Source organism: Medicago sativa, chromosome 2 (genome assembly GCF_051527215.1).
Source record: "Medicago sativa cultivar Bolivia chromosome 2, Bolivia_mono, whole genome shotgun sequence".
NCBI classification, from domain to species: domain Eukaryota; kingdom Viridiplantae; phylum Streptophyta; class Magnoliopsida; order Fabales; family Fabaceae; genus Medicago; species Medicago sativa.
This window is the reverse complement of record NC_140750.1, coordinates 61,527,762-61,542,222: the sequence shown is the minus strand read 5'-3', so window position 1 is coordinate 61,542,222 and position 14,461 is coordinate 61,527,762. Positions and strand designations below refer to the sequence as shown.

Here is a 14,461-nt window from a genome sequence, read left to right as displayed (position 1 = left end):
ATTTTTTTCTATATTTTATTTTATATCTTATTTGACATAAAAATCTCAGCAAACTTTTGATCTTATCCACTAAATATTTTATTTAATTTTATATTTAATTCCTAATATTTTGTGTAGCCAAAATATCTCAACAAACTATATATAATACTTTCAATACTATCCATTAAATCTTCCTTTATTTTTTTCTTTCTTTTTTTTAGGCAAAGAAGTTTCAATTAGTTTTTTCATTGAGGAAAAAAAGGCTTCGATTTGTTTTTTTTTTAACTATAATAAAGGAGAATTTTTTAATTGCGTAAACACATATTTTGTGCAGAAATTGAAACTCAAACCTTCTTTTGATCTAAGCTTTTTCTTTCTTTAGGTTTAACAAACACCTATACTATTGTTTCTTTTACTTATGCTTAGATTTTTATTTTTATATATAATATGAGAGGGAACTAACACCTACGAGTGAATTTACCGATTGTTTTTTTTTTCTTTTTTTTCTTTCAGGTCCTTGAACTATTGTTGCTGGCATCCATTACAAACACCTACGAGTTTCAGGTCCTTGAACTAACACCTGTACTATTGTTTCTGTTTCAAGTCCTTGAACTAACACCTATACTATTTTTTTCCCTTTTCGTTTCAACAGTTCAATAGTAGCGTTTTAATATTATTAATCACCTATACTACTATCACCTATACTATTTTTTCAGGTCCTTTTCGTTTTAATATTATTAATCAGTAGCCTTTTGATTTTAATAATAATATTTCAGGACCTGATATCAATCAATCAATCAATAGTATATATATAAAGTAAGGTTTTTTATGCCACGTGTCGCTTCCACGTTTATTCTCAATATTTTTTTATTTTTTTCTATATTTTATTTTACATCTTATTTGACATAAAAATCTCAGCAAACTTTTGATTTTATCCACTAAATATTTTATTTAATTTTATACTTAATTCCTAATATTTTGTGTAGCCAAAATATCTCAACAAACTATATATAATACTTTCAATACTATCCATTAAATCTTCCTATATTTTTTTCTTTCTTTTTTTTAGGAAAAGAAGTTTCAATTAGTTTTTTCATTGAGGAAAAAAGACTTCGATTTGTTATTTTTTTTTAACTATAATAAAGGAGAATTTTTTAATCACGTAAACACATATTTTGAGGAGAAACTGAAACTCAAACCTTCTTTTGATCTAAGCTTTTTCTTTCTTCAGGTTTGACAAACACCCATACTATTGTTTCTTTTACTTATGCTTAGATTTTTATTTTTATATATAATATGAGAGGGAACTAACACCTACGAGTGAATTTACCGATTGTTTTTTTTTCTTTTTTTTTCTTTCAGGTCCTTGAACTATTGTTGCTGGCATCCATTACAAACACCTACGAGTTTCAGGTCCTTGAACTAACACCTGTACTACTGTTTCTGTTTCAAGTCCTTGAATTAACACCTATACTATTTTTTTTCCTTTTCGTTTCAACAGTAGCGTTTTAATATTATTAATCATCCATACTATTATCACCTATACTATTTTTTCAGGTCCTTTTCGTTTTAATATTATTAATCAGTAGCGTTTTGATTTTAATAATAATATTTCAGGACCTGATACCAACCAATCAATAGTATATATATAAAGTAAGGTTTTTAATGCCACGTGTTACTTCCACATTCATTCTCAATATTTTTATTATATTTTCTATTTTTAAACACCAATATTTTATTTAACATAAATATCTCAACAAACATTTGATCTTATGCACTCAGTATTTTTTTTTAATTTTTATTGAATTTCTAATATTTTATGTAGCAGAAATATCTCAACAAACTATACATCAATCAATCAATCAATAGTGTATATATAAAGTAAGGTTTTTTATGCCACGTGTCACTTCCACATTCATTCTCAATATTTTTATTATTTTTTCTATTTTTAAAAACCAATATTTTATTTAACATAAATATCTCAACAAACTTTTGATCTTATGCACTCAGTATGTTTTTTTAATTTTTATTGAATTTCTAATATTTTATGTAGCATAAATATCTTAACAAACTACACATCAATCATTCATTCAATAGTATATATCAATCAATCAATCAATCAATAGTATATATATAAAGTAAGGTTTTTTATGCCACGTGTCGCTTCCACGTTTATTCTCAATATTTTTATATTTTTTTCTATATTTTATTTTATATCTTATTTGACATAAAAATCTCAGCAAACTTTTGATCTTATCCACTAAATATTTTATTTAATTTTATATTTAATTCCTAATATTTTGTGTAGCCAAAATATCTCAACAAACTATATATAATACTTTAAATACTATCCATTAAATCTTCCTTTATTTTTTTCTTTCTTTTTTTTAGGAAAAGAAGTTTCAATTAGTTTTTTCATTGAGGAAAAAAAGGCTTCGATTTGTTTTTTTTTTAACTATAATAAAGGAGAATTTTTTAATTGCGTAAACACATATTTTGTGCAGAAATTGAAACTCAAACCTTCTTTTGATCTAAGCTTTTTCTTTCTTTATGTTTAACAAACACCTATACTATTGTTTCTTTTACTTATGCTTAGATTTTTATTTTTATATATAATATGAGAGGGAACTAACACCTACGAGTGAATTTACCGATTGTTTTTTTTTTCTTTTTTTTCTTTCAGGTCCTTGAACTATTGTTGCTGGCATCCATTACAAACACCTACGAGTTTCAGGTCCTTGAACTAACACCTGTACTATTGTTTCTGTTTCAAGTCCTTGAACTAACACCTATACTATTTTTTTCCCTTTTCGTTTCAACAGTAGCGTTTTAATATTATTAATCACCTATACTACTATCACCTATACTATTTTTCCAGGTCCTTTTTGTTTCAATATTATTAATCAATAGCGTTTTGATTTTAATAATAATATTTCAGGACCTGATATCAATCAATCAATAGTATATATATAAAGTAAGGTTTTTATGTCACGTGTCACTTCCACATTCATTCTCAATATTTTTATTATTTTTTCTATTTTTAAAAACCAATATTTTATTTAACATAAATATCTCAACAAATTTTTTATCTTATGCACTCAGTATTTTCTTTAAAATTTTATTGAATTTCTAATATTTTATGTAGGAGAAATATCTCAACAAACTACACATCAATCAATCAATCAATATTATCAATAGTATTAATAGTATATATATAAAGTAAGGTTTTTTATACCACATGTCACTTCCACATTCATTCTCAATATTTTTATTATTTTTTCTATTTTATTTAACATAAATATCTCAACAAACTTTTGATCTTATGCACTCAGTATTTTTTATCTCAACAAACTACACATCAATCAATCAATAGTATATATATAAAGTAAGGTTTTTTATGCCACATGTCACTTCCACATTCATTTCTATTTTATTTAACATAAATATCTCAACAAACTTTTGATCTTATGCACTCAGTATTTTTTATCTCAACAAACTACACATCAATCAATCAATAGTATATATATAAAGTAAGGTTTTTTATGCCACATGTCACTTCCACATTCATTCTCAATATTTTTATTATTTTTTCTATTTTTAAAACCCAATATTTTATTTAACAAAAATCGGGTTTTCGGGCTACTTGATCGGATTGCTCCGAAACATCCCCAGAAAATCATAAAAAAATTCAAGGACCATGACTCCCTTAGAAGGGACTTCTTACGGGACTCCGCCCCTCAAAATCCAAAATTCCATCGTTTAGACCAATTTTTCATTTTTATTAATTTTTCATATTCTCAGAAAAATCCGAAAAAATTTTCATTAGTTTTATTTGATTTTTAGAATTTTTTGGTACTATTTTTATATTTTTATGATTTTATTTGACAGGTTTTTAGCATTTTTTACTTAGTTTTTTTGTTGTTTTTAAAAGGAAAACTCAAAACTGTTGAAATGTGAGAGAGTCTGATGACTGATTATACATAAGAATTGTCCGGATTATAAAATCCGAAATAGTAAACATGAATCCGAATTTTAAAATCCGGAATGCACAAGGGCATTTTTAGAAATTTTACAGGGCGCGGGAGAAGGCAATAGGGTGGGAAAGTAATAGTCCATGTTTAAAGGACCCAAAACTATTACCACTTGGACTAATTCATTATTGATTTTGTTACACTTTTTATTCTTGCATTGGACATTCATCTCATCATTTATATTTATTTTTAATTTTTTTGAAATATTTATATTTATTTTTATGATATTATTATAATTGTAAATTTAAATAAATTCAATCTAATATACTGACACGTGTATTCGTGCACACAAACTTATAAAACTTATTTAATATCTAACCCGGGCAACGCCGGGTCTCTAAACTAGTTTTATAAAACAAAAAAGTAAACATTTTCATTTATTATTTTCTCTCTCTCTCTCCCCGTTGTAATCTCTCTCCGTACAGTTCCACCGTTACGGTTATCGGCACCACCGTTGTGGTTCACCGCACCACCGTTGAGGCTCATCTCACCACCAATAAGGCTGATCGCACCACCGTCGCGGCTCGTGGACCATCGGTTTTTCAGATCTAGACCTCGCTACCTTGCTACCTCAGTCACGAAGATTCATATTCTCGCTCCATAGCTTTTCTGGTATCGATCTGAAACCATTTTGTGTTTGTAGTGTATTTGTCATACTTTTGATTCACATTTGGACTAATTTCCCCAATCCTGAACCCTAATTTTCAAATTATCATTTCTAATTTGATGCATTGATTTGATTCAACATTTTTTGTGTACGTTTTATTTGGTATAGGTTTGGGATACTGTTAGTATTACTGTATTTTGGTTTTGGTTGTTGATCAGAGAAAGTGTGTTTTTGTAAGTGAAATATTCAATGAAATCTGTAAATTATCACTTTTGTTTTTAGTTCGATTCATTTCTCTGCAACCTAGAAACTTGTATTGGTGTTATTCAATGTTGAAATTCTCTTGTAGCATGTGTGAGTTGTTGTTGTGCTACTTCAAACTTGTTAGGGTCTGTTTAGATAAACAACTTATTTGGAGCTTATAGCACAAGTACTTTTCATGATAAGGGCTTATGTATAAGGTTACATAAGCTATTTCTACAGCATATGATAAAATAAACTCAAATTGTTTTTGTATATGCTATAAGATATTTTCAGAAGTTATCTTAGAGAACTTACTAAAATAAGCTGAAAAAAGCTTATGAGAAAATGTCATAAGCTATTTTCAAAAGCTCTCCCAAGCAGTCACATAAAACTTATGTTAGTAGAAAAGCTCAAATAAACTAATCCAAATCGGCCCTTAGTTATTGAACAAAAATGTAAGAACTATAAACTAGCGGAGCCAAACTTCTCTGCTTGGTCATATAGGTTGCAGTGAAGGTAGTTGCAAAGTAACAAATTAAGAAGGGTTTCCTGACAGAGCTCATCATGGAGCAGGCACTTCCTCTCAACTTCTCTTCCTTTCACTCATTGCCATTTGGTTCATATCTCTTACAGCTTTTGCTGCTACTACTCATTGCCATTTGGTTCATATCTCTTACAGCTTTTTCCGTCTCTACTTGACCTGCAGTATTCACCACTGATATTGAATTTGAGTACAACATAATAGCTGGACGCATAAGGGAGTTGGCTTTCCTGAACCCAGAGGTAAAGTTGTTGATTTTAAATAATGTCTAATTTGACATGTCATATAATATTCACTTTTATCATCTGCAATTGTGCACGTTGTGTATAATTTATCAAGGCCTATAGGTCTGTATGTCTTGGAAGGATTTACCATAAATATTAATTCATTTTTTCATGTTGGGTAGATGGTATTATTTTGATTAAATTTAAATAAGGTTTATAGCTTCATTTTGCTGCTGATGGATGATTTCTTTGCATTTAAATATTTAGACAATTTTGGTTTGGTAGGTGGGGTTACTCTTGGTTTGGTAGGTGGGGTTATGGTTTTTGCCGTGGAAGCTTTGGTGTGACAGAACAAAACTATAATGATGCTATTGAAACTCTTGGTTCATTAGTTCTTGATGATATTGTAAGAGATTTGAGAAAGACAAAGTACCAGAAAGATGTCAAGCAAATTATTCGTTACTGATTTCGCTTATTTCGCTTATTTTTCACACTTCGCCGCAATCTAAGGTATTGATTTCCTCTACTTTGTATATTACAAATATTCGGTAGTAATTGATTTTTCTTGGATTTTTGTGTTCGTTTGATATAATGATATGTCTCTTGTGTTTAAACAACTCAATCTCGTGTTTTTAATTTTGCAATTTAACAGTAGGTGGTAATTCAAATAGTGGTAATTCAAATAGTGTATGTGTTTGATATAATGATATAATTGATTTTTCTTGGATTTTTGATGTCTTCTACTTCATTTATACTAATTCAAATAGGACTGTAAAAATGTTGCAGGATCTTCATACATGCTTGATAGAACTTTGACATCTATACTGTGGGGTATAATATCTGATCGCTATGGTAGAAAATCAGTTATAATTGTAGGGGCTATCACAGTGTATGTACATGAAGTCATGCTTTCCTTGGCCTTCAAGCTATATAATATATGTTGCTCTGTAACAACAATGTTGTTTGCATGATTTCAGTGTCATTTTCAACACGTTGTTTGATCTTAGCACAAATCTATGGATGCCTATCAGCATGAGATTTCTTCTTGGAAGTTTAAATAGTCTGCTGGGACCTGTAACAAAGTATGTTTATCGATTAGTTTTTATATAAATATGTGGTTGATTAATGTAATGTGTTTTGCAACTGTTATGCTTAGAAGTTAGAGCACTTACAAAATGAGTAGTTTATTAATGCTTTAAAATTATTCTTTAGTACAGCACATTTAAATTTTTTGGCAAAAAAGTCTAATTATGTCCTTTCTGTGGCAGGATTCTCCTTTAAGTACGAAGCAGAAATCTAAACTAGAAGAACAATCAGTATTTTATTAAGATAACTTGTAAAATCTCTTTTGAATCATTATGATGTCCGCATACTTAGAAAATCTCATATCGAATTCATTCCTGAGGTACCTATCACTCTACTTATCATCATTATGTGATACATGTGTGTTAGTTTGTTTTATTTTTGAAGTTATTATACTTTTTGTTTCTGACTTTTTCAATTACAATGCGAAGAAACCAACCTGGGCGTCAGAGTCATATGGGGTCTTCCTCTGCAATTGATTGCATTTCCGTTCATCAAAGTCTCAGCGTTCACGTCAGCTTCATGAGGTAGTTTGCATTTCTCTACATTACGTGACAGTTACATTTTATAGTTTCTTAAGTTTGTTGAAAAGACTGCTCCTATTGCTGTTTATACTTCCGGAAAAGGATCATCAGCTGCTGGCCTCAGCTTCTGTAATCCAAGATAGCAGCACTGTAAGTCCTTTACTTGATGCATTGTTTGCATTGGATGCTAAATGTCTGTCATCACTACTTAACATTGAGATATGATCATAAACTAGTTCTTCGTGTATCTTGATTGAGAATATCTGATTGTTATTCTTTGCATTTTCAGCGTGAGTTTTATTTTCAGCGTGAGTTTTATCTGATCGATATGTTTTGTGATAGAGGCAAGACACTACGAAACATCTTAGAAGGTGTACTCCGAGACTGGATATCCGAAGATCTGAAGGAGGCACTCGTGACTATTTTTAGTGCTCCAAATCATCTTTGTTGTCAGTAACAACTCCTAAAACAAATTGTCCTATTCTATTTGATGTAGAGCAAATCATCTTTGTTGTCAGTAACAACTCCTAAAACAAATTGTCCTATTCAATTTGATGTAGAGCAATCGAATAGACCTTGCGCATGATGGGGAGAAGACTCTGTTTACTATTGGCTCACTTGCTCAGAAGTTGTTCTTGAAGATGTCACTTCAAACAAGTTGAAATGTCTGTATTCCCATCTGATTAATTTGTCACTATTCTCGTCTGATTAAGATGTCACTTTCAGTTTTCTCTCTGAAATTCTCATGATGTGCAGATTGATTTTGCTTATTGGTATCCCTTCAAAGTTATACCAAAGCCTTGCCCATACTCCAAAGATCCTCCCTTGTGAAGAAGTCTAGGCAGAAGCCTCAAGAGCAGATGAGGGTCTTGATGGATGTAAGTCTCTTTGTTTAACTAAAGTTTCTTATGAATTGATCGGTTGTGATTTAAATGTTTTTTTTTAAAAGGTCCTAATTGCTAGGATCCATTAAAGAAAGTTTTTGTTAATTTTCTGCTGTAGATTTGCTATGGAATTGCTATGACAAGTCAGAGTTATGTTGCTGTAGATTTGTTGCGAAATGGCTATGATAAGTCATGGTTATTTTGCTGCGGAAAATTCATTTGAAATGCTTTTTTGCTGCGGATTAACTGAGTTTTTGCTAGGATTTTAGTTTTTCTAGCTATGGATTTACTAAAAACTAATTCCCTAGCAAATTTGTCTCTCAATCCATGCTACGGCCGAATCAATAGGTATTCCCTAGCATATCCCTAGCTAAACTCGTTTGCTAGGGATTAGCTGCGAATTAGCTACGAAAATGGGCGTAGCAGATCACATATTTTCTTGTAGTGTAAAACTCATGTATTTTTTTATATAGTACAGATTACCATGAATACCGAATACATCAAACAGTTAGAATCATGGTGTGTTTATGATGAGGAACTCTTGCATGATCATAACTACTGATAATTTTATTTGGACACACATATATAAAACGGAAAAATGTAAAAGAAGAAACACTTAAATAATATGTTATTGTGAATAACTAAATGATAAGTACTTCGCTTAAATGAATTATATTTATGGTTGTGTTAATATAAGTATTTCGTCATAAAAAAATAATATAAGTATTTCTAGTTTATGAAGTCGCGGGTAGAAAGGCATATGCAAGAGAATTGTTATGGTTCGAGGGTCTTGGAATAGAAGGGAGGGGAAGGGAGAGATTTTTTTTTTTTTTTCACGTGTTTGGTTCAAAATCCCTTCAAAACTCACCTTTTGTTTTCCGTCAAATGGAAGTTTTTCGAAGGGGATGGAAGAGGATCTCTTTAAAATTTTATTGCATTGCCAAAATTATCATTTACAGTTTCAGTTTCTTTCAATTTTATTCCATATAGATTAATCATCAACTTTGTTTTAGTTTTACTCTTGGAGGTAGAAAACTAAGTTTGAGATTAAACTCACATAACCTTCATCCTTTGTTCATCTATATAAATTGTCTTTTGTTGATGGTTTATATAAGTGGTCTTTGACTTCACATAACCTTGCTTCGTCTTTTGTTGGCAAACCTTTTGTTGCTATAAGGTCTAATGTTGAGGCAAACATCATTTACTTTATGACATAAGCACTTGGATCATATTTATTGGGGAAAGGGTTGAGAAATTAATCAAGGTAAATATTCTACCTTTTTTAAAGTTTGATTATCCAGGTACTTGTGTGGATTGCATCAGAAGCAAATTTATTAAAACCAAAACTAACAATTGATTGCAGCCCACAAAATATTAGAAGAAATTCTAACGTTTAATTTAAAATATCAATATTATCCTTGTAACAACTTTTATTATTATTAGGTTACTAGCGTCCAGACGGGCACTCACGTGCCCGTCTGTCCGCTTTTTCTACTGCGCTAACGTATTGATAGAGAGGTATAAATATAATTTTAGTGAATAAGGTTAGCCAATAACACCCTTAAAAAAAAGTTAGCCAATAATTTGTTAATTTGAAATCAGTGACTATTGTTGTGAATATCATAATGGATATGGCAAACGAATCATTAAATGATACAATTAATAAATCATTACTTACATTGGAAAGAGAAGCACACAAAAAAAAGTACCATTGAAGAATGTTCTCCACCATCGGTGTTCATACTCATACATATACAGAGTTTTCTTTGTATGATCTGAAAGTTTGAAAGGAAACTTAACAGAGAAGTACTTTAGTTATTGTGTCTCACTGCCCTGATGGTATTAGCCCACAATCCATAACTGAAACTTAAGTTGGACATTCAAATTTAAAATTGTAAAATAGATTAAATATATAACATTCACCAATGATTTCACAATCCGTACAAATAGTCGATTGTCCAATCTAGAGTAAGAAGAAATGGACATCATTTAATAATTTTGAAAAGGAAAATGGAAAGAAAAAATTATGCCCACTTTATTAATAGTTATAGATTAATAAAAAGATCATACATGTACTTGATATAAATAATCGATCTTGATAAAGAAGGTAAGATGATATATGTCCACTTTCCATACAAATACACTACCGAGCTATGATCAATAATCAACATTAAAAATAATTGTGCTCGTCAAAAAAAAAATCAAAGAAAAACCCATATTTGGATTAATAACACTTATGTTGTAGTAATGTTAATCATACTTTTGGCACCGTACCAAATTGTGTTATAATACTTGATCGTTCACATCTTCATCTCATCACTTAGACCATGTCCAATGGCAAAAATTATTCAATAACCTTCAACACCCACTTTTTCAATTCCCAACACTCCACATCATTTTCTCTCTCTTAATTCAACACCCATTCAATTTTTACCACTCCAATAGTTTTCATTCAACACCCTACCCCACCACTTTTTATTTCTTATTCTTATTTAATTTTTGTCTTTATAATTGCATAAAATTATAATTATCGATTATAATTAAATTAAAATAATAAAAATATTTTTTTTTAAAAAAACAATATTTTTTTAAATAATTTATTTTTATTTTCTTAACTTAAAATGCAATACAACAAACTAAGCACGCGACACACGAATAGCTTAAAATGCAAGACAACAAACAAGCACACAACATACACGTAATTTATTTAGTACGATACAAATGATCTTCAATTACGAAACATTCCAAACTTTGTCCATATGTGCTTCACTAGATCTGCCTGCAATGCGTGGTGAACATTTGGATCACGCAACTCGGATCTAGCACGCACATGATTTGCAAAAGTGGGTAACACCTCAGTCGAGTATGGTTGCGGTGTACTAGATCCACTTCCCTCAGATTGCTCAAAATCGCTCCAACGTTGAGCATATGTATCTCGTTCATCCTCAACAATCATATTGTGTAATATGATGCATGACCTCATGATGATACCCAAATCGGCTATGTCCCACAAGCGAGCTGGTTCACGGATGATTTTAAATCGAGCTTGAAGCACTCCAAAAGCACGTTCGATGTCCTTCCGACATCCCTCTTGATATTTTGCAAATAACTTATCGGGTTCACTTTGAGGAAGTCTAATTGATTTGACGAAAGTTGGATAAGAAGGGTAGATACCATCAGCTAGATAGTATGTCATATTATAGGGACGTTGATTCACAAAGAAATTCACCCTTGGAGTCTTTCCCTGTTCCACATCATCAAACACTGGTGACCGATCTAGAACGTTTATATCATTCAACGTTCCCGGACATCCAAAAAAGGCATGCTAGATCCATAGATCATGAGATGCAACTGCTTCAAGAATAACTGTGGTGGTTCCTTTATCCCCCTGGTGAATTGACCTTCCCATGCTTTAGGACAATTTTTCCACTCCCAGTGCATACAGTCAATACTCCCGATCATCCCTGGGAACCCCCGCATTTCACTAACATGTAGTATTCTTTGCAGGTCATCTTCGGTTGGTGCTCTCAAGTACACTTGCTCATACAGTCGTATGATTCCTTTGCAGAATCTAAGTAAGCACTCCAATGCTGTACTACTTCCTATTTTGATGTATTCATCGACCGCATCTGCTGCCACACCATATGCTAACATTCGCATTGCTGTGGTACATTTTGCTAATGGTGATATACCTTCTTTGTTGGTGGCATCAACTCGCTGGGTGAAGTAGTTATCACTACTTGAAAGGTCTCCAACGATTCGAAGGAAAACTTGTTTTTGCATCCGGAACCGACGACGAAACATTGCATCGTCATATGTAGGCTCATTGGCAAAGTAGTCGTCAATGAGTCTTTGGTTAGCTGCTGCATGATCTCTATTTAAATATTTTTTTTACGAGATCCACTACCTGATCCACTACCTTCCTCTAGTTTTTTTCGACGCTGAATAAATCGGTTGACGATATACGTGTCTTCAGCATCACGTTTTTTGAAGTAGGCTTTCATATCAAAACCAAAAGGATCCATTGATAGTGTTTGGAAGTAGATATTGGAAGTAGATATTGGAAGTAGATATGAATGCAATTTGAGAAAGGAAATAGTTTAAACAATATTCAAGTTGGAAGTAGATATGAATGTTATTCAAGTCCCTATATATAAGCAAATAGGTGAAGCACGGGGAGTGAAGCAATACCATGTGTTGTGGCATAGTAAAGCAATACCATGGGTTGTGGCATAGTAAAGCAATACCATGTGCTGTGGCATAGTAAAGCAATACCATGTGTTGTGGCATAGTAAAGCAATACCATGGGCTGTGGCATAGTAAAGTATGCATAATTAAAGCAATACCATGGATGTAACACTGACAAAATAGTATGCATAATTAAAGTTTTGTATGCATAACAAAGCAATACCATGGGCTATGAAATAACTATTGAGGAATACCATGTGCTGTGAAATTAAAGTCTGTGAAAAAGTCACGGGACAAATATTATGCGTAATTATTAAAGCAACATTGAGGACTAGGCAACACTGACAATTATTTAAAGCAACATTGAGGACTAGACAACACTGACAATTATTTAAAGTAAACATTGGGGACTAGACAACACTGACAATTTTGACCGAATACAAACAAATATTAGTGAAATTAATTTCCAAACAGCTCACGCTCCAAGTTTTCCACCATTTTTTTTCCTGTCATCGAGATGCTCTTGGGAAGTTAACTTTATGTACATGTCCATTTTCTTCAATTTGTTTTTCTCTTGTTGCACTGCGGTGTACTTTTCCATTTTTTCGGTGTACTCTTTAAAGTGTTCCATCTCTTGCACCTTCATTTCTTTGAATTGAACCCACTCATGTTCCACCTCCTCCAAGCCAGCGTCCTTGCCTTTCTTTTTTCCTTTTCCTTTTTTTTTTAGCTGCCTCCCTACCCATTGGACGAGCACTAGATCCTACAGAGTCATCGTGAGATCTCTTAGATCCACTACTTCCTGAGCCAACACTTCCTCCCACTTGACTGCCATAACGAGGTTGATCACGGAGAGCGCGCCATTCTTCCTTTAAAGTAAATTGAACATTCTTCCCACCTGCATATATTTCTTGGGCTTTTGCCAACACATCATCTTCCGACCAACCGCTTGCTTGCTGACGCTTAGCGGTATCATAAGCACCAACCCATTTATTTATTAATTTGCTCATATAATTAAAACGGTTTCGGCATGCAATGACATCGTGTGGAGAATCGAATGAGCAATGATCATTACAATACTCAGCAATTTTACCCCAATATGGTTCACTTGTCTGGTTTCTCCCGACAACACTGCATGTTCCATATTTTATCCACCCACTAATTAACACCAAATTTTGTTCAGTGTTCCATGCTGGTTGCTGGTTTTTCTTGCTCTTAGGAGTTGTATCCTCTGGAGTGACTTCATTAGCTATTGTCATTCCATCACGATTTATTTGTGATGAAAATTCAGGATATTCACCAACACTCTGAAAACTTTCATTCATCATTGGCATATAACCGTTAAATGGGGGTGTTTGAGATGAATATCCCATCATAGATCTAGAATATGGATGAAAGTTGTTTGGAACAGAGGATGGGTGATTGAAATTTGAGGCATAACCAAAATTAGGCATGTTTTGAGGATTTTGGTTGGGAAATTGATTTGGGTTTTGAGGATGTTGGTTGGGAAATTGATTTGGGTGTTGATAATTGTTGGGATTTTGGTAGCTAAATGGGTAATTAGAAGAATTTTGGGTGTTGAATTGATTGTTATTTGGATCCATTTTACTAATCAAAGACTAAAACTTCAAAAGAAATGCTAATAATAAGATTAAGAGAGTGAAAAACTTGATTTTTTTCTGTGTCCAAATCAAATGATCCAAGTCTCTATTTATAGAGAAAAAAAAATCACGAATTTTGGTAAAAAAATAAAAAAATAAAAAAATTATTTGCAATGAAATAATTGAGTCCAAATTATTAAGAAGATAAAAATCCAGGCAGCCAACCAGATAACACCACGTGTCACAGCTTTATTCAAAAGCTTCTTCTCTCTCTGCGTTTGCACAGTCCCACGCGCCCTATCGGTGCGTGTGTTACACGCGCTTGCCTGGACCAACAGAAACGCGCCGCGTGGCAATCCGTTGCAGGCTTCAACTTATTGAATGGCTTCATCACTTCCCTCCTCCATCTCATCTTCAATACCCTCTTCTCCAATCATTCAACATCTCTAAATACCCTTTCAATACCCCCATTGGACTTGGTCTTATAGGCCAGTCTTTTTTCCTATTATTTTCACATTCTCTTAAAATTTTCAACTATCTAAAAGAAATAAGTGAC

General features: G+C 32.2%; 3 protein-coding genes and 2 long non-coding RNA genes across 5 annotated transcripts; 2 read left to right on the top strand and 3 right to left on the bottom strand.

Moving 5' to 3' along the window:
• The first annotated feature begins 4,412 nt into the window (after positions 1 to 4,412).
• On the top strand, positions 4,413 to 5,901 carry LOC146949415 (uncharacterized). The gene is made up of 2 exons (XR_015025411.1): positions 4,413 to 4,622; positions 5,567 to 5,901. It is a non-coding gene; the product is annotated as an uncharacterized LOC146949415 (long non-coding RNA).
• Positions 5,902 to 6,431: 530 nt separating this feature from the next.
• Positions 6,432 to 8,330, top strand: LOC146949414 (uncharacterized). The gene is made up of 5 exons (XR_015025410.1): positions 6,432 to 6,514; positions 6,603 to 6,707; positions 6,894 to 7,030; positions 7,140 to 8,110; positions 8,235 to 8,330. It is a non-coding gene; the product is annotated as an uncharacterized LOC146949414 (long non-coding RNA).
• Positions 8,331 to 10,696: 2,366 nt separating this feature from the next.
• LOC146949413 (uncharacterized) lies at positions 10,697 to 11,428 on the bottom strand. The gene has a single exon (XM_085745431.1). The coding sequence runs from the start codon at positions 11,310 to 11,312 to the stop codon at positions 10,845 to 10,847; it is 468 nt and encodes a 155-aa protein (XP_085601557.1). The 5' UTR covers positions 11,313 to 11,428; the 3' UTR covers positions 10,697 to 10,844.
• LOC146949412 (uncharacterized) lies at positions 11,411 to 12,198 on the bottom strand. Its single transcript, XM_085748524.1, is given in 2 exon segments — positions 11,411 to 12,016; positions 12,019 to 12,198. Coding segments are annotated over 2 exon segments (729 nt in total). The 5' UTR covers positions 12,142 to 12,198.
• A 771-nt stretch (positions 12,199 to 12,969) lies between these two features.
• Positions 12,970 to 13,923, bottom strand: LOC146949411 (uncharacterized). The gene has a single exon (XM_085748523.1). The coding sequence runs from the start codon at positions 13,906 to 13,908 to the stop codon at positions 12,970 to 12,972; it is 939 nt and encodes a 312-aa protein (XP_085604649.1). The 5' UTR covers positions 13,909 to 13,923.
• Between the last annotated feature and the right edge of the window lie 538 nt (positions 13,924 to 14,461).